This window comes from Pipistrellus kuhlii, unplaced genomic scaffold (genome assembly GCF_014108245.1).
Source record: "Pipistrellus kuhlii isolate mPipKuh1 unplaced genomic scaffold, mPipKuh1.p scaffold_m20_p_1, whole genome shotgun sequence".
Taxonomy (NCBI): domain Eukaryota; kingdom Metazoa; phylum Chordata; class Mammalia; order Chiroptera; family Vespertilionidae; genus Pipistrellus; species Pipistrellus kuhlii.
Genome location: NW_023425404.1, coordinates 50,437,266 through 50,457,413, shown reverse-complemented (window position 1 = coordinate 50,457,413; position 20,148 = coordinate 50,437,266). Strand labels below are relative to the sequence as shown.

The 20,148-nt window shown below is 53.2% G+C and overlaps 1 protein-coding gene across 5 annotated transcripts in view; it reads right to left on the bottom strand.

Annotated features, from left to right (window-relative positions):
- Positions 1 to 20,148, bottom strand: part of FRMD5 (FERM domain containing 5) — a 263,050-nt gene that overhangs the window by 17,657 nt on the left and 225,245 nt on the right. For all 5 annotated transcript variants that reach the window (XM_045583148.1, XM_036443779.2, XM_036443770.2 and 2 more), the window contains exons 3-7: positions 19,401 to 19,443; positions 19,070 to 19,148; positions 10,904 to 11,001; positions 8,752 to 8,875; positions 5,763 to 5,850 (exon numbers count right to left, since the gene is read on the bottom strand). In XM_045583148.1, the coding sequence (XP_045439104.1) occupies positions 5,763 to 5,850; positions 8,752 to 8,875; positions 10,904 to 11,001; positions 19,070 to 19,148; positions 19,401 to 19,443 (432 nt within the window). The remainder of the gene's footprint in view (positions 1 to 5,762; positions 5,851 to 8,751; positions 8,876 to 10,903; positions 11,002 to 19,069; positions 19,149 to 19,400; positions 19,444 to 20,148) is intronic.

Genomic DNA, 20,148 nt, shown 5'->3' with positions numbered 1-20,148 from the left:
GTATAGCTGCTACTGATGCGCTTAGCTTGTTGAGCGTCGTTAACCTAACGTGTTACTATTTTTCCTGATGTTGATGGGTTTAAACGTTGTTAGTTAGGAAGGGAGGGCGTGGGAAGCTGGGGCAGAAAGGGAGAAGTCCCTCCTGTTGGGGGGCCAGGGTGAAAGGGGGGCTGTGTGATACCTGCGGGAACCAGGGTGGAAGGAGAGTGGGCGGAAGGGGAAGGTGGGGGCTGCGATGGTTAGAGGCTGGGGAATCACCCCGAGCCAAGGGAGGAGGGGTCCCCCCCCAGCTGGGCGCTGATGCCGGGTTACGGCGTGGCACTGCCCACGTGCACCCCCAGACCTCTGGGGGCTGGCCTCCCGGTGAAGGCTGGTGCTGGTGTTAGAGGGAACATCCTGTCCTGACCAGACCGGTTGATCTGGAACTGGGAGCAAACTGGGGACAAAAAACCCCGATTTGCTGCCACGCCATTCCAATGAGTGATAATAGCACCCGGACCAACCCCGATCCTGTCTCTCCTATGAAGAGAGCCATGCTCCCAACGGCTTTCCTGCGCCAGTTCCCGACGAAGGGCGTCCGCAGGGGCAGAGGTGGCCAGCGTGTCTGCTGCTCGCCTGGCACGTGAGGAGCGGGGCACGGGCTCCCAGGGAGAGGCTGCCTGTCTGCACCGGCGTGAAAACACCGACAGGCGGCCGCGCCGACACCTTCTCTGGAACGTCCCCAGTTCCTTCTGTCTAACGGGCCATTCTCCGTGGGCACCTGCCCTTGGGATTTGTGTGCAAAAGGACAAGGGAGGTGACAGAAGGAAATGAGGACGCGGAGAGAAGTGACACAGACGACAGTCACCTGTCCCTTTCCCCTCCTGACGAAACCGGTGCCCACAGGCCTGGGCCCTTCAGACACCTGGGAGGTGGAATGAAAACCCAGGCCTGACGCCACATCCACTCACAGCCGGGAGACTGTGGTTCACGATCACAGTTGGAGGTACACGTTTGTGTTGGGAGCCAGCAGAGTTGAGACAAGCAACTCAGTCTTAATAGAATTAAGTTCCTTCTAGCAGAAGTTATGCGGTGCCCTGAGGGTTTGGCCAGAAGATAAGATTAACCTGCCGCTTAGCATCTTCCTGCCGCTTAGCAACTTCCCCTTCCTGATCCTCCCCCCCCCCCCCCCCCTAGATAGCCCAGCCTTGGAATGTTGCACCTTGGAATGTTACGCCGCCCTGGCAGTTAGCCAATCTTGTGTTGCCAGATGCCAAAGACCCCTCTGCATAGGCAACCCTGCCCCCCTTTGTTTCTGCTGTATAAATACATCCATTTCAAAGAATAAAGTTGAGGCTTGATCAGAACCTTGTCTTGCCTCCATTCTTCCGCGTTCCTTGTTTGCTTCATTCTCGTAGGTGGTTCCTGCGTGCCCCCGTTGTTGCCCCGCGGGCCGGGACACGTTTGCTTTCACTTTTTCATCCTCATGCGGTTGGTGTTGGGTTAGGACCCCAGCTCTGCAACGTACTTAACTTCTCTGAACTTCCGTTTTCTCATTTGTAAATTAGGATGAGAAATAATGTGTACTTCAAAAACATGGCTTCTGTCTGGTGGCCTGCATGACTGACTGGCAGGACGTGGCTGATGGTGCTTTCCTGGAGCCCGCCAGCAAACCCAAGCTGCGTCAACTCAGTCCCCTCACAGGCTGGTCCTCGGGTGTGCAGTCTGCCAGAAAAGGGATTTCGGAGACCAGCACTGACTGGTTCTTAGGAGGAGGGAGATCTGGCCACCTCACCCTGTCTCCTAGGCTTTACCTCTGGATACAGTGAGGCAGGTGGGTCTTCTGCCCCCTGGGACATCCTGGGTATGGTGGAGTAGGGGCTCAGCATTCTCAGTGGGTCAGTCTGGGTGGATGAAGCCTCGGACTTCGCCAGGGAGGAGGAGTCTACATGCTCTTCCAGACACTTACGTCCGTTTCTGAAAGCGTGCGGAGCTGGCACCTTTAAGTCCACTGTGAAAATCACTCCATTTTAACCTACTTAGCCCTGGCCACAAGAAACGAGGGTGGACATCAGCAGGAGGCACCCGGCAAGAGGCTTGGTGTCACCCTGTGACAGTGCAGAGGTGGAAATCGTGGCAGAGACTTGCTAACTCGTTGATTTGAGTCAAGTTCTTCCTTTCAGCCCAGCACGAGGGGCCCACCTGAGGATGAGGGTGAGCCATCACCGCTCTCCATTCCCCCTCTGTGGTCAGGGGCAACTTGTCTAGCTGGGAGGAGGGTTTATTTAGAGAGAAGCCTGGGCAGCTCAATAATGAAAATAATGGTCCTATTTTAAGGGCAAAGGAATGACATTTTACTTGTGCGGCTGCTCCAACCGAGATCCTGCTGAAATCAGTTTTCTCCTGGTCTGTCAGAACAGACATAAAGCCACATGGTGAACGTGGGTTCCATTTTTCTGAGTTCATTCCTTTCGTAGGCCTCTGCCTCCTCTACCACCCCTGGCAGAGAGCCCTGCTTTGTTCCTAAATAAACGCCATCTCTCCAGAAGAAAGACCACGAGTGATAACGGAAAGCACAGCATGAGACACAGACGGCGCTGGGTTCGAGTCCCAGGACTGTCTGTACCAGCGACTCGGCACATGCTAGTCCTTCAGAGGCATTCTTATCTTCCAAAGAGAACAAGAACATCGTGGCAGTGTGACTGGAGAGATTAAGTGAGATAGTGCCCATAAGTGCCTGGCATGTTCCTTCAGTGAGTGGCCCCTTTATAACTCGTGATAAGGCTGGTACAGGCTGGGTACAGGGACAGGCCTGAGCATTCCACAAACCTTACCGGCAGGAGGGCCAGTCCAGGCCTGCGGAGACCCGGGAACCAGCCTGTCCCGGGGCCCAGCAAGGACAGGATGGGGGCTCCGGAGCCTGGAGAAGGGTCAGGCTAGGCCAGTGGTCGGCAAACTCATTAGTCCACAGAGCCAAATATCAACAGTATAACGATTGAAATTTCTTTTGAGAGCCACATTTTTTAAACTTAAACTTCTTCTAACGCCACTTCTTCAAAATAGATGCACCCGGGCCGTGGTATTTTGTGGAAGAGCCGCACTCACGGAGCCAAAGAGCTGCATGTGGCTCACGAGCCGCAGTTTGCTGACCACGGGGCTAGGGAACGGGTGCAACACTGCCCTCATCCAGCAGCCGTAGGCTTGGCCTGCGGGGGCTCCTGCCCAGAGCTCGGGGCAGCTTGTGGACGTGCAGCGTTTGGCGTTATCTAAGCCAGCTAGCTACAGGCGCCCTCCGCCTGTCCCACCCAGAGTCGGCAGGACCTCCTCTGCCTGGTCCCAGGGCCGGACGAGGTCACGGCCGGCAGAAAGAAACCGTCCGCGTCGACAGGAAGAGCAGCAGCTTCTTAATCAGTCCGGGAGACAGAGCCCCGCCAACGTGTCATTCTGCTCCCATTTAATTATGAGAACGATTCCTCTTCTTCTGTCCTCCCTAGGGCTACGTGCCCCAGATTCCCCGGGCCCGGTAATTGCCTCTCTGTTAATAGAAATCATCAGTATTTATTACCCCAAGCGCTCCGGCTTATTTCAGCTCTCCTTGTAGCAACACCGGGCCAGTGCTGGGTAGCACATTGCCAGCTCGGCTCTACTTAACGACAAGGTGAAGGCTCCCGACCTGTTCGTGCTCAAGAGCACCCGGGAAATCCTGCACCGAGGCCCAGAGATGGGCGGAGCCGAGAGGCTCCAGGCGGGTCTGCAGCAGCAGGGCCCCGGCTGAGCAGGAAGCGCAGGGCCCAGCACTGAGCGCTCCCACCCGTCCTCAGAGGAAGTCTCCTGGGCTCCTGTTCCTTACGGATACAGCATGGGAAGTACTTCAGGTCCACTACCTGCTCTTCCTCTTGGGGCCTTGGAAATTGTGGCTTCCTGGAACTCGATATTCTCACCTGTAAACCAGGAAGAATAACGCCCACCTCCCAGGGCTGGCACCACGAGGAAATGAGAAAATGTGAAAGGGTTCCCATGGGCCTGCCACGAAGGTGTCACAAATGTCTGTCCCTCCCTCCCTCCCTCCCTCCCTCCCTCCCTTTCCTTTCCTTCCTTTCCTTCCTTTCTTTTTCCCTCCCTTCCTCCCTCCCTCCCTCCCTTCCTCCCTCCCTCCCTCCCTCCCTTCCTTCCTTCCATCCATCCCTTCAGCCTGAGTCTGAGAAGGACACACTTAATGGAGCCAGGAGCCCCACAGTCACTGAGCTGTGCCCAGGTCCACGGCCCACCGGGTGCTGCCAGGTGGCAGCCCTGCCCAGGGACCCGTCTCTGAAGAGGGGGCACTGTGTGTGGCCTGCAGGGGACAGGGCAGATTTGGAGTCAGAGAAAGTACTGGCACCTCCCGATGACCACGTCTGTGTTTAAGCAGCTGTGTCTTTTGAGGCCAGTTCAGGGAAGAGTGCAGCTATTGAGTGCCCACTGTGTACAGACGAGGAAAATGAGGCTCGGAAAAGCCTTGAAAGGCTGCAGGACGCAGGAGAGCAGGGCAGGAGCCTCGGCCGGCTGACTCTGAGGCTCGCTCAGTCCTGTGCAGGCTCCTCTGCTGGCAGCACCTGAGCCGTTACTGTAGGTTGGACTACAGCCGTTATGCAGAGGCATTACTTAGGAAGCCGTGCTAATTCAATTATAAATACCCATATGCTTTTTTTTTTTTTTTTTTTTTTTTCTTTCACAAAGAGGCATCAATGTGTCTTCTGACAGTGCTGGCCCCCGAGAACACAGGGGTTATCTGGCAGGAGGCCATGCGGGTGCATGGGGAAGCAGGGGGCGGGGAAGGGGACCAGGGTTTCTGACTTGGAATGTTGTCAGAGTTTATATGGGCCGTTTCCACGTAAAACCCTCTGCGAGTACAAAGCCCCGTCCCCTCGCCAAGAGGCCACGGGAAACACAGCTCCGTCCCACATCACTGGCTCCTTGGTTTCTGTTCTCTTAGTTTCTGCTGGAATCTGATGATGTTCCCGCACCTACCAGGAAGGGGGTGCCTGGCCTCCTGCTCCCGGGGGATACTGTCTCGCTCAGGTCAGTCTGAGGATCAGTTTTACTGGGGGCGCGGGCGGGGGTCTGCCGCTGGGGAAAAGGCAGGGGCAAACCCTGGGCGAAACTGAGGCAGAGACAGGCGTGCCGAGGCGAGCGGGGTATGGTGGTGCGGTGCAGGGCCCCGGCCACAGAGTCCCCGGGAGGCCGCGGTCCCTCCGCTCTCCTCTCCGCAGTGACTGGCTGCCTGAGCGCATCGCCCAAACGCCAGCGCGTGTGAGTAATTGCCGCGGCTCCTCCGGGCAGAGCCTCCCGGCCGCTCCCGTCCGGCCCGAGAGGCGTGTAATGGGATTAAATGTGCCTCCGCGCAGTGGCTTAGCCGCCGCAGTCAATAAAACCCGCGCTCCGGAGGAAACGAGATTACGGGTGAGGGAAGGGTGGGCCTCCACGGAGCCGCCTCCATCATCTCCCGTGGGGGGCCTCCCGCATTCCTCCTCTTAGTTCCCACCCCATTGCCCCCGGCTGCCGAATGGGGCCCCCCTTCCAGATCTGTCACTTAGATGGACTCTGCCTCCGGCCCTCTGACACGGATGTGGCAGCACAAGATTAGGCAGGGTGGAATCCAGACGTTTTCTCTGGCATCTGTCACTAGAAGCCCATCACCCAGCCACGGCAGGGCGGGAGGGGTGGGGAGCGGGGCAGGTGGGCCCTGCCTGCCTGCTGCCCTCTATGGGAGGCAAGTGCGGCCTCCCACGGGGGAGGGGCCCTACCTTACACGGGTGAGGGTCCACGCCGTAGGTCTCCAGTGTCTGCGCTTTTCTTAAGAAGTTCAGCTCTGACGTTGCTGGTGTTTGGCCACTGGAATAAAGAAAACATGATTTCAGGGTTTCCCGTTTCCATAGCCTCCTCCTACCAAATCATTATGATGTGCTCAGGGTGAGTCTCATACCACAGTTTTTCCAACGTGCACTCCCTGCTCGGTCCTAGGACCGACTTGATTATTTCTATTTATTTATTTAGTTTTTAATTTATTTTCTTTTTAATATATTTTATTGATTTTTTTTTTTTTTTTTTTTTTTTTACAGAGAGGAAAGGAGAGGGACAGAGAGTCAGAAACATCGATGAGAGAGAATCATTGATCAGCTGCCTCCTGCACACCCTCCCACTGGGGATGTGCCCGCAACCCAGGTACATGCCCTTGACCCGAATCGAACCAGGGACCTTTCAGTTTGCAGGCTGATGCTCTATCCATTGAGCCAAATCAGTTTCGGCTCTAGGACCGACTTCAGAGGTTTCAGCCCAGGGCCAGAACCTCCATGTCTTCGGGGAGAGGCAGGCTCCGTAGTGAAGGGCACAGGCTGGGTGAAGCACACAGGGCGCCGTGGGGACTGGCAAACGGGAGCCCAGCACCAGCTAAGGGGGGGAGCTGCTTCTCTGCTCCAACACTGTCGTCACGGGGAAGGCAGGGCCCAGTTTGGCTAGATGTGATTTTTAAAGAGAAGTCAGAGATACTGATTTTTTTTTTTTTTTTTTTTTTTGGTGGTGTTTCATGATTTTTAAATACGACAGGCACAGACAAAACACATCTGCATGCTGGCTGCGGGCCATGGGTTTCTCTTCTGTGATCTGATCTAGACTGAAATGCAAACAGGGGGCCTGTATATCCCTGAATATCTATGTATATCTATGAAATGCAAACAGGCAGCCTGCGCTGCCTAACCCTCTTCCTTTACCAGCAGGGCTCATGGGAACGGAGGGTGACGAGACGCAGCAGGAGACAGGGCGGAGCTCCCCAGGCTCCACCCCAGCGCTGTCTGCCCGCAGGGTGATGACTACAGAAAGGAAACAAGCAGCCAAAGGACGAAACCAGCCCTGGCACTCGCTGTGTGAAGCAGGGGCCGTTAGCATCGTCATTCCCCCTCACGCTCAATGCAGGCCAGTGGCCTAGGCCGTCGTCGGCTCTCCTGGGCCCCCGAGCCCTGGCAAAGCAGACGCTCTCCCACAGATGTGGGGGTGGCTTCGGTGTGAGGAGGGCTGGGCAGGGTGTGAAGGGCAGAGAGACCAGCCCCCCATGGGAGGAGCAGGCCAGAGTGTCCCTCTGGAGAGACAACAATAATCGGCACCTCAAGTGCCAGCCTCCGTGCTGCCTGCTGTGAAATATGCCAAGACGGTAGCGCACCCAGCCTGGGCCGTTGAGGAACTCACGTTAGAGATGGAGAAAGGAGACTCAGACACATTTCACAGCGTGAAGCAGAAGCTGACCCTGGGTAAGAAGAGTGTTTACTGCACACACTGCTACATCCACCTGTGTGCGGAGGCTGGGAAAGGTGCCTGGGAAATACCTGTGCAGCAAGCCGAGGGCTGGGCTCGGAGCTCCAATCAGGGCTGGAGCTGGCCCAAACCGCTCGGGTCCTCAGAGGGGCATCGTTTCCTGGGGATCTCCAACCTCCTACCAGGTTTCCGAAGGGCTGTTCCCACCGCTCTGACATCCCAAACCCTCGTGACAGCGCCTCAGAGGAGCCCCAGCACACCCCTGCCATCTCCTAACGCACCCTGAGCCCTCACACAGGCCCGTGTGCATCCCGACCTTTGCCACACGGGGCCGCTATTCCCTTAACAGTGAGGGGAGGAGCCGGTGGAGGCCGGCTGGCCTGCCCAGGGAGAGGGGTGGGAAGCTGCTGGGATCCCACCTTAGATAGGGGTCTCCATGCAGCTGGGAGGGTGGGGAGCCAGTCTTGCCCCACCAGGTGGGCAGGCGGCCTGTTTACAAAGGCGAAGGAGGCTGTGGGGACTGGTATGTTGGTAAAATCTTTGAATGAAGGTGCAGATTTGTTCTTTGTGTTTTGGGGTTCGGAAGATCAGGGTAGGGACTAGTTTAGACTTAATATATTCATTAGGTATCTTTTACCCCCATGTGGGTGTTTTTCTTCCCCAGGGAGGTAGTTACACATACATTTTTAAAGATTTTTTTTTAAGAAGTAGAATGTACTAATATAATGGCAAGTTTTATCGTACAACAATCCATCGTATATCATGGTTTTCTTCATAGTTTATCGGTTTGGAGAGCCTGTGCTCCAGTGTGCCACATCATCTGGAGCCCAAACATGCTATTTTTTTTATGTGTGTGTGTGTGTGTGTGTGTGTGTGTTTAATCAATCTTTGTAGAAAATCCTATTTCATATGAGTGAAAGGATGCATTCATGCTATTTGATAAGATTAGGGATATTCTGGGTTAATTAAGGACCCCAGGAGCACAAGCTCCTGCTTCCAGCTGCTCCTCTGCTCCTTCCCTCTGCGAAGGGTGGGGGAGGCCGTGCTGGAGATGCGGGTTCTGACCCCAGTGCTCTCCGGGCACCCGCAGCACTGCCTGGTGCCGCCCCACCCGCTGACCGGAGCCCTGACCACCCCCTGACCACCGTCTCCACTGAGGCCGGAGGCTCGCTCATTTTTCACATTCCCACGCCACCCCTCCTCTAATCCTTTTTCCCCCCTTCTGCTGTTTCCTTTACATTTTTTTTCCCCCCCTTTTTGCCAGGTCATGCTTTTGACGTCTGTCTCCTCATTTTTCTTGGCGAAGCAAGTACCTTTGAGCCAATCTCCCTGTTTTCCTTACTATGCAATGTCTTTCTCTGGCCGCTAAGTCTCAGCCTACACCGCTCCTCTTGGAGGTTTGGGGCTGTGCTGTCAGAGGGCCACTGGAAATGGCTCAGCCAGAGTCCGGAAGGTCAGTGTCCTGAGCTGGGACTGAGTGTCACTCACCTGAGTTCTGTCCTGTGAATCTCAGCAATCCTCCTTTCCAGCTTCTCTGAATGTTTAGGAAAAAACTGGAACTTGGAGCTGTAGCCTTCAGGGTGTTTTCCGGGGTCATAATCTCCAATCTCCGCTTGTAAAAGGGAAGCAGAGGAAAACAATCGTGAGCACTGGCAAAGCAGCGAACGAGGAACACAGAGTCAGCGCCCGCACGGGACTTACACGGACAGGGGCCCTGGGCATGGCTGCGGGGCGGGCCGAGGGCATGCCTCTCCAGAGCACGTCCATGTTTGCTGTCCCTGGTGTGCACACTGGGCTGATGCCAAGCCTAAGAGATAGCAGAGCTGACCCCGTGTTCAAGAGGGCACTGCAAGACAAGTTGCAATGAAAGCAGAGGTCTACACCATGGCCCTCCTCCACTCAGTTATGAGACGAGGGCTGGGGAGCTTGACCAGGAAGGCAGAACCTCTTGGGCCTGAGTCAGGTCAGAAATCTCGCTTTGAGGATTTCAGTGGGGACACAGCGAACTGATGAATGAGCCCTGACCCAGACTCAGAACTCAACTCTCCGTCCAAATCAAATGAAACCAAGCAAATCCATTTGAATAAAAATTCACGGAGAGCTGAGCAGGCATCAGGCCCCCTGGAGAGGACTGTGGAGCAGGGAATACCGGCCGTGATGAGAAGGTGCCATTGAGATCCACAGCACGGGTCCCAGGGCTGGCTTCTCAGCACCCTGCAGGGCAGGGGGCTCTGTCTGGGAGTCCGTCCTCAAGCTGCTAAGCTATCAGATCTTAGAGATCTTTGGGGGCAGGGGTGGCGGTGCTCTCTAGTGGGTTCCGAGATGAGATCCGAGCTCCTTCCAGGTGAAGTGCTCCACAGCAGCATCGTAGAGATGCGAGGAGGAAGGATGCTAAGAAGTTCTAGCTGCTGTGGCTGCCCTTCCTCCTTCCCTGGTGAGAACCACAACCAGCGCTGAGAGGAGGACAGAGGGATGAGTAAATACTAAGGGGAAACGAGCCCTCCCCTCACAGGTGAATATTATGCTTCCAAATACTCGGGGATTTCTATCTTTGAGGAAGAGACTAAAGGCTTCTCTGGGCCGAACGTCCAGAGTGACTTCGAGACGTGGAGTCCTTCATTATGCCTTTGTTTAGAAAGCTCCACATGGAAGACATCAACACTGGACACCGTTTCCTTAAAGGAAAAAAACTGAAAAATTCAATCTGGTTGCCCAGGTAAACTGCAGGAACGACCAGAGTTTAAAATTGAACGCAGATGGAACCGGGTTCGCCTTAAACAATGCAAGGGGCCTCTCTGGGTACCTCAGGGTTGGCAGGACCTTCCTGTTTAAGGGATTGCCACGTTGTAGTGGGCTGACTTTTACATTCTTCATGCAGCTGGGATATTTCTCTGGCCAGGACAGTGTTAGTTTCTATCGGCAAGGATTCTCCAGGTTCTCTTCGTAGCTTCCCCGCATCCACAGATTTCCAATAAAGCGTTCAGATTCTTGGATGGAAACGTCACCATCTTAGTGCTGTGGTCAGTGACAGTGTGAGGCCTAAGGACTAAACTAAGTCTGGGAAGTGGCACCTAGATGTCCCTTGCATTTCATGAGAGGAGAGGGATTATACGTGAAGGTGCTTATCTTTCCCACTGTCTTTGCAAAAAAAAAAAAAAGAAAGAAAAATCCCAGTATGGGCACCAGCTGAGTACACACGCATCTCTACCTTATTAGCATGTTAGGAAATGTGTTTGTTGCAGGGAAACATTTTCAATGTGGAGCACTGTGAGCAGGAAGGGCTCTGCAACAGGTGCCGGGACTCCAGGGTGCTTCACTTCTTTGAGGTTCACATGAAAGGAAACGTGGCTTCAGAGGCCGCTCCAATCTCGGTAACTTATCAGCAGAGGGTGCTGGGAAAACACCCTGACTGCAGTGCGGACGGCGCGCACCGAGATGGCAGGGCCGGCACGGGGGCTTGGCCTCAGCGCGGGGTGAGCGGTCAGAGCCCTCTCCGAGGGCGTCCAGGCAAAGCCCTCGAATCCTCTGCTTCTGGTTAGATAGAGCTGTGTGTACCCGAGAAGTAGTCATCGGTGGTGATGGCAATAATGAAATCTGTACTTAGCATGAAAAGCGAATTTGTCCTGCCAAAAGCCATTACCTTGAAGGATATAAGCCGCTAACAAGGCGGCATCGGATGTTTTGCAGAGGAGGCGGCCGTGGTAGAGATCCCTTTTGATCTGCAGGAAGACTAAATACCTGGAGAGGAAACACGGGGAAACACGGGCGGCATTATAAGGATTTCGTTGATTGCTTTAAAGACAAAAGCTCTGTCAGGACACTTTTACTACATTAAACAAACAAACAAACAAACAAACAAAAAACCAACCTCAAAACATACCACAGCACAAATACCATTTCCACTTCCCGGAAGACTCTTTCAAGTACTCTGCTCTGAACTGATTTGAGGTTCAATTCAAATTCAAATTCCATCAGTTTCTTCCTATATCTCAAAACAGAGATGGCAGTCCCCGGTAAAAACATAGTCTGCCCAGTGCTGGGCTGTGGAGCAGCCAGCCCAGATCAACTCAGTGTCAGAAAGAGAGCGATGCCGGAGGAGAGGGGCTGATGGCTCTGGCTGATGTTCCTTCCCCAGAAGCGGCCGGTGCCCAGCGAGCTCTGCCTGGTGTTGGGAGAACCTGTCCGCCTGAGCAGCAGCCTCATTCTCGGCAGAGGTCAGCCTGATGTGTCAGGATTAAGGAAGGTGGGAGAAGAGGCCGAGTGAAGGGAGCGAGGACACCAGTGGCTAGCATTGCTCTCCGCCCAGGAAGCTCTCGCCTCAGGCGGGAGGATTTCAAAGCAACAGCAACTGCCAGGTACTGAGCACTCACTGTCTGCCGGGCCAGGGTGATGCACTTTACATGCAACCTCTCAGCTCATCCTCACCTGACACTTTGAGACAGGTACTATTGTTATCCCTCTCTCCCACCCCCTCCCCCCTTTTAAGAAAAAGTCAGTAAGGTGCATGGTGAGAGGCAGAGACGGGACTCAAGCTCCAGCCTGTCAGACTCCCTGTCAGACTCACTTTGTCACTGTGTGTACTATTCCCTCCTTGCAACCCTCCTTCCAGCCTGTCAGACTCCCTGTCAGACTCACTTCGTCACTGTGTGTACTATTCCCTCCTTGCAACCCTCCTTCCTAGTTTCACAAGCAGCTGGTGCGCCCTGTCCCGGAGGAACGGAATTGCTAACTTCCCTTTGGAAAACGTCTTTCCAAGGAGTGGGGTCTGCAATGTTTGTAACTTCACTGATGCCCCAGGAAGAGCAAGACCGGGGTAGCAAACTCTTATGGATGTATGTTTACCCCCCACGGTGGTTCCTTGGCCCGAGGGGGGGGGGCATCTGGGGAGGTTTAAACAGATGCCGGAAATTCTCTGCTACTCCTCAGCTCCAGAGGCAGAGCTTAACTCCCTCCCTTTGAGTGTGGGCTGGACTTAGTGACAAACAATAGAGCAGGAGTGGTAGATCTGACATCCCAGAAGAGCCACGGCACCTTCCTCCCTCTCTCTCTTCCTCCTGGGCCTCTCTTCTTGCCTGAGGATGCTTAACAGCCCTTTGAGAGGTCCATGCGGCGAGGAGCTGAGGCCTTTGCCAACAGCTCACCAGGGACGAACACTTTATGCCAACAGCCATGTGAGCACACCGTCCTGGAAGTGAATCCTCCAGTCAGGCCTTCAGACCCTGAGAGACCCTGCGCCAGAACCCGCCAGCGAAGCCGCTCCGGAGCCCTAACCCACAGAAACTGAGAGATGATACATGCTTGCTGGCTTAAGTTCTGTGGCACTTGCTAGACAGCCTTCGCTACTACAGCATTCCTAGGGACATGAAGTAAATCCCCTTAAATTCCATCAGAAAAGAAATTGAGTGCTACCTGGACAACTAGGAGTTTCCCCCGCTTCTGTTTTCAGGATGAAGAATGAAACAGGATTCCAGGCTCCCCTGAGCATGTGAAAGTGCTCAAGGAAAGGACTACCGACCCTGCAACTTGGGTCAGGAGGGGTCCCCCGGTGACTGAGAACCATGGGCATGGTGCATCCAGTAATTAACAAACAGAAATTAGGAGCAAGCAAACCTCTCTCTCCTAAGGCCCCGCTATTCCAAATGTGGCCCGCAGAGCAGCAGCAGCATCTGGGAGCTTGTTGGCAATGCAGAACAGAGGCCCATTCTAGACCTACTGAATCATTTCAACAAGATTCCCAGGGGGTTTGTGTACAGATTAAAGCATAAGCATCCTTCTAACCACACCAGGTTGGACTTCCCTCCTCAAAACAAAGGGATGGTGAGCATTATAGTCTAGAAGTTAAAAACTCCCCTCCTTACCATCACCAACCCAACCCCACTCTGCCCCAGTGTTTGCAGAGAAAAATGGAAGGAAAAAGAAACCACGTTGAATGAAAGGTTAAGATGGGTCTACCACATCAGGCTTGTCTTCACTCTGCTTCCCACAGGGAAACGCCACCGGGCATGTGGGAGAGAGGGAGGGCAGGAAGAGGGGGAGAGGAAAGGGCTTCTGGCCTCTCACTGTCCCAGCTCCCACCTTCCCCACACATTGGCAGGAGGTGGAAGCAAACCTTTGGCTCCTTGTTCACCAATCACTCCTCCCACACCTCTCTGTTTATCTCTGTCCAAAATTCAGGGACAGCACATAGTGGGTTGAAGGAGATATTTCAAAGGAACAATAGGCTCCAGGCGGTGATTCTCAATGTGGTGGTTAGGGGAACATCCCCCAGGGGAGCGTGTCAGAATGTGTGTGTGTGTGTGTGTGTGTGTGTGTGTGTGTGTGTGTGTGTGTGTCTGCTCCTGGATTTGAAAAAGCCCTTTAGAGCCCTCTTTGACCAAGGTGGACATGCTCTCGCTCACACTGAGAGTCACTGGTTTTTATGAAGCATCTTTATTGATGCGTGACGGGTGCCTCAGGTGAGCTGAAAAGGAAACAAGGCTTTTGCACTGGGGAGGGGGGCGGGGGCTTCAGACTTCTGGAGGCAGGACAGCTACAGGGAGGTCAAGGGTAAGGCCATGTGAACATTGCCAGGCACTGGTACAGCAACTGGAGGGGGAGAGGGAAGGAAGAGCAAGCCAACATCCGAAAGAAACAAACCACATTCTTTAGAGGACAAGAAGAGATGAGCTCATGAAAGAACGAACTGGCAGCTTCAAGGTAGGGAGTCCCTCTCCTACTACAACACGTCCATCAAGCCCCACATTTTGCTCATTCAAGGAGGTAACCAATGACTCAATGCTGTTGGTCATGAAGATATATCCCATGATTCATGGCATCCTTAGGCCTGTTCTCAAGAGACCCTGGCATGTTCCCTCCTGCCACACATGGGTCCAAGGAAGACCACCTTGTTGCCCAAGGCATTGCCACCAGGGCCACCGTGTGGCCAGGCAAGGGATCAGTGAACCGGAACCGCCCAGCCGGGCCAGTCCTGATGAGCAGACTGGCTGGGCAACCAACCCCAGAACCCCAGACCGGGAGTTCCAGCCCAGTTCTCTCGCTCTGTGGCTGAGAAAGTAAAGGCCAGAGATGTAGAGTGACTTGTCTGAAGTGATACAGTGATCGGAATCAGCAAGGCCTCCTGACCCAGGACCTGTAGTAATGCAGATAATTATCAGGTCGGAGCCGGTGTCCTAAATGAAGTCCGGGAGAACTTGTCCTCAGAAAGACATCCTCATGGGAACCAAACAAGAAATTAGCTTTAAACCAGATTGAAGACAGGCCTGCTCCTTTAGGACACTTTTATTTTTTATTTTTTTATTTTTTATTTTTTATTTTTGTAAACATTGCCTGTCTCTTTTAGGCCCCAGGAGGCTTTGCTTCACCTCCATTTGTAACGTCTGTGTTGTCCCATATTGGTGGGGGTGTGAGTAAGTGAGAGCCTAAAAGACGACCAAGGAAAACACGAGTGCTTTGTAACATGGACATCTCTTCCAGGTACTGTCTTCGGCGTCTGCTTTCTGATATCAGAGGGTGGGCGTGAGTCAGTCCTCAGATACTTCCAGAATCAAAGGTCTGAACCTTGGAAAGCACTGGCGGCTCCTGAAGAGTTTCCTCCAGAAGATCCTTTGGCCCCACCTTCCCTTCATTAGATTCGTTGCCTCTGGTTTCCTCTATTTCCTACCGCCCTTTTCCCCAAGTAAGTATAATCACGCTCAGTATGTCTTCCTCCCTCACACTGGACTCCAAGCTCCTTGAAGTCAGAGATGATGCTTTATTTACTTTTTATATTCTTCTAGAAAGCCCATGTGTCCTTTGCCTAACTCCCCAGTTCCACTCCCTCCCACCAGCCATCAGCCTGCTAGTTCACTACACAGGTGCCAGAGTGCAGCAGGGAACATTCCAGTGGGAGAGACAGATAACAAAAATAACGAAACAAAATAATAATAATAATAAGCCCGGCTGGCATGGCTCAGTGGTTGAGCGCTGGCCTATGAACCAAGAGGTCATAGTTGGGTTCCCGGTCAGAGCATATGTCGGGGTTATGGGCTCAGTCTCCAGTGTGGGGCCTGCAGGAGGCAAGCCAATCATTCTCTCTCATCATTGATGTTTCTGTCTCTCCCTCTCCCTTCCTCTCTGAAATCAATAAAAATATATTTTAAAATAATAATCGTGATTTCCCGAGTGCATGCTGTGTGCCACACATTGAACTAGGTAACACACACACTCTCATCTAATCCTCACAACAGAGAGGTGACTGCTGGTTTTATCCCCGCCTCACATAGTGTGGCTTGCCTTGTCATGTGCCAGTTAAAAGAAAACCTGGGATTTGAACCTGGCATTTTTGAACCTTTTTTTTTTATTCCTTAGCCTACCTAGGGTCAGCAAAACTACAGCTTGCCGTCAGAGTTTCCATGAAACAAAATACAATTTTAGTGGAACACAAACATGCTCATCTCTTTATCTATCATCCATAGAGCTTTTGCTCTATAACGGCCGAGACGAGTAGCTGTGACAGAGACCAGATGGCCACAATGCCTAAAATACTAACTCTCGTGGCCTTTTACAGAAAGAGTTTGCCAACCCATCTGAGCCTAAGTTGGGCTCAATTGATATTCTTTGAAGGAATAAATGACTTATGCACTCCATTCATACATGCATGTATGTGCTCCCCCTGTTAGCATTGCTTTGAGCACCTGCTCCAACATGTGTCAGGCAGTGTGCTTCTTTGGAAGGCGGGCCCCTTTTGTACTCAGTTCCCTCTATTACTCCATCTTCCCAGGGCATTCAGACACTCGCAGTCCCCGCTAAAAAGCTAAATTTGGTGCCTAATCCCCATTTTCTCTGCCTTGTCTCCAGCTCAGACAAGAAAATCTATTTATTCCTTTAAAAAAGGACAAAAGACATTAATCAGGATTTGGCCACTAAATTTATCACCTGGGAAGAGTCCAAGAGATAAACCGAAGCGGAGTTCTTTACTCCCTGCTCCATCCCCTCCTCTCAGCCTGGCTTTATGGGAATGGCCGAGACGGTGGTGAAATTGAGGAGCAATACTGCGAGGAAAAAAACACACTGACAGCTAAATTAGTTTGGCAGGAAAGTGGTATGGAGGACTCTAAGCCAGGAAGGAATTATGGGTATTGAATAAGGCTGTGGCAGGTACCTGCTGTTTTAAGATCAGCGGGGATGGGAATGAGGAGAAAGATGCTGCTAATTCTAAGGCCACCCCTGAACGCCATGGGGAGGGGGAGGCAGTCAGCCTGTGACTAACTCTCCTGTCACGCCTGGAAATTGCATTCTAGGAAAGGAAGGCTGGTGAGATGGAGAGAGGGGAGGGTAGCGGAGGGTGGTCAGCACAAATGCATGCAGATGGGGAGGGGCTCACACACTTGTCAGGGTCCTTGAAGTCTGCTGACTTACTGAGAGGCCTGGCCACGGTCCCCTACTTCGCTAACCCGGACGTGGGTGATTAGCTAAGATGGCTTTCTCTCCAGGTTCTCAAGTTAGCTGCTTAAGTGTTAGGACTCTCGCTGGCAGGGAAAGGGGACAGAAGAGGTGAGGGGGTTTATCAGAGAAGAAGTGCCTTTCACATAAAAAAGGAGGAAAAGTCAGAGCTAACTGTACTTGTGCCCCTTGGGGTCTTCGGACCACGTAGCCAATCTGGCAGTCAACAGGTATCAAGCCTGTGCACCGTGTAAGACTCGGGGGGTATTAAGAAGTGCAAGACCTTGTATAGCGATTAATGCTTCCAGCAGTTCTATGAGGTAGCTCTCGCCGGCCTCATTTTATACATGAGGAATCTGAAGCCCAAGGAGGTTAACTAGCTTACGACCAAGGCCACATCGTTAAGAAGTGACAAATAGGACCTCAGCTCTGGGTCTGTGCTGCTTCTTGGGTAGTTGGGTCTGTGGGTTAATAGTATGCGGTGGCGTTTGATTTAGAAAAGTATGTCGTTCACAGCTCCTCCTAAGGGCCAAGTTCATCATATATTTTTGTCCTTTAATCAAATCAGAAAAGGCCTGTGGTGCTCTCACTGGGTTACATCAGACCAGCCCCTCATCCCCCTGCCGGCCAGCGAGGTGCAGACCAGGCAAAGCGGATGTGTGCTGTTAGGAGGCCGGGGCGAGGCTCCGAGCAAAGATGTGTTGAATTTGCTCTGACAGGTGGTGGACAGGAACACAGGCTTCTGGATCTGTCCTGGTGTCATCACCTCTTTCAATAGAAAGAGGGAGGGAGAGAGAGAGGGAGGAGGGGAAGGAAAGGAAGGCAAGAAAGAAGAGGGGAGGGGAGCGGAGGGGAAGAGCGGGGAGGCGCGGGGAAGATGTGCTCAGACCCGAGGCAAACACTAGATAGAGATCATGAGCAAGGCGGGCTAGTGCTTTGCCAAAACGACTCTGTTTAAGTTGTTGAACATGGGAGTTCTACCCTCACTGTTCCACCTAAAGCTACAGGACTGCTCATTAATATGGATGAGCTTGATTTTTAGAAGCAAAGTGGGAGCCACATCCACCTCCGTGTGGAGGAGCAGAGCGTGCAATTCCGATGTCCAGGAAGGAACATGAGGTGTGATTCCACCCACTCCCCCCCCCCCGCCCTGTTTCAGAGGGGGTGGGTGCCCCGCTCCACACCCAGAGCAGCTGCTGTCCTGATCCTCTGGCCAGATCAGAAGACCACCCCCTCCCTCCGTGGCCCAGCCACCTTCCCTCCCAGCCACCTCTGCTTCCTGGTACTACTTGTTCCCGTTTCTTGCTCTCTTCTCTCCCCATTTCCTCATCCTCCTTTTCATCCTCCTTTTCAGATAAAACTTCCGCTCCTTTTACTGGATGTAAAGGTAGCGGCATGCTCTTCAGAACACGAAGAGAACATAATTCCATATTCTTTCTCCCTTCTTCCCTCCTCTTTTGTTTTGGGATTCTCTCGAGCAGTTCAGGTCTAGAAGTAAATTGCTAAGCCTTACAGGATGGACAGCCTATAGGCCTGGCAAAGGCCTCACCCCCTCTGCTTCTCTCAGGTGTGAGGAGGGGCGGGGTGGGCGGAGCTGTTTCCTCCTCAGCTCCAAGATCCCTTTTCACCTGGGCCCCTCCCTCCACAAGGTAACAGCGAGGTTTTGTTTATGCCAACATTAGACCTTCCTAGGATAAAAATTAAGGATCCCTGTTCCACAGAGTTCCTACATCTCCGAGGCAACACTTTTAAAGTGAATTAGGCTCCGAGATACGAAACCCTGGGGAAGCTTTGAAGCTCCTTCTAGCTGACCCTCTCACAGGCTGGCTGTGGGCACAGGCGTTCCTCCTCATCCACAGGAGGCGCTGAGCGAGATCGAATCCATTCCCTGTGGCCGTCTGCTCTCCAAGAACACAATGCCCGCGACGAAGAGCTTACCGGGCACCTGATCCATCAGCACTGACTCACTTTGATTTAAAATCCTCAGTTATTTCCCAGCTGGTCCTTCCGGGTCATGCTTTGGCGTCTATTCCCATCTCCCCCCAAAAGCAGCAACACAGCCCTCTCCGGAACGTCCGCGGTGGCCACCTCACAGGTAAGAGGAAAATGTGCATTTGATTCATCCGTAAATCCAGAGCCCCTGAGGAGGTCCGGTTCAGGGTGATGTGTTCACCCTTCCAGAGAAGGACACGCCCTCTGCTCCAGTTTACAGAGGGGGTGAGCCAGGAGCGCACGTGGGGATGAGGCACAGAAGCACGGTGATATTTAAGAAGAAAGCCTCGCCCATAAGAGTTAGGAGCTTCCAGCACAGAGGGTCTGAGAGGTACAGTCCCTCTCTCCTGGCCTCTCCTGTCTTAGTGGTGGAGGGAGGTATGTGTCATCTCACCTGGTTATTTCCTCCTTCAGGGCAGCGGGGTCCGTAGGGTAGAACTTCACCCGGAAACACATGGTGAACGGAGGCTGGGCTGCAGAGAAAAACAGGTGCCGCACTATCAGGGAAGACCTCTGGCCCAGAGAAGACAGAGCTCCCCTCCCCACCAGGAGGCACGGGCCTCTGAACCCCCAGAGAAAATCCTCAGGTGTTTAGGGCCACGTGTGCTCAGAACAGTGGAAAACCACCAAGACTCACCACACGTGGGAGGTTTCACTCCACCTTCCCCTTCCCCCTTCCCGCTCCCCAGGGGTAGGGCTCGAGTCTTTTCCTGGGGAATACTTACATCTCAACTGCTTCACCACGGACTTCGTAAACTCCAACCAATGCTGAGAGCGAGAACACAGAACAAGAAAACCCTAATGAGAAGCAGTGTCAAATGTAACCTGTTGAACCCAATTTACATCACCAGATTGCAGCCCAGGGAGAAAGCAGCCCAAATGCTTGTGATCCGCAGGCCCGGAGAGTGAGCAGTGATAGGATTTTCTGAAAAGCTCCCCTGGGAACCAGCTGTGAAGAGGAAGGAGTTCCAGTTTCAGATGCCGTTTCTGGGCTTATCTGGCAGGGCTGCCTCCCAGAGCAGGGGGCCAAGGTTCTGACCCACATTTCTGGCACGCCAGTAGGAACAGCGAGTGTACGTGTATGTGATGGGGACCGAGTCCCGTCCGGCATGAGTAGGGAAATACTGGCTTTAATGGGTTGTACGTATGTGTGCTACATGCCAATGTTTTTTGACAGGGGCTCTAGAAAGTGCTGACAGAATTTCATAAACGGTGAGAAGGGAGGGATGGCTGGTGTACCTGCCATCTTTGTTTGAGTAACACAGACTGTCCAGCCCCGTGTGAGAGAGGCGTGCTCAGGATTCCTTGGCAAAGTCTGTCTCATAAGATAACTTACCACAACTGACGTACAGGATCCTATCCTGCATCCTTGGAGTTTCATGGAGGCGGGACATAGTAGCAATGCATCCCCCCCCGCCCCCCCCTAGTACTGTACTTATGGTGGGGAAGGAAGCAATGAGACCGTCCTATGTG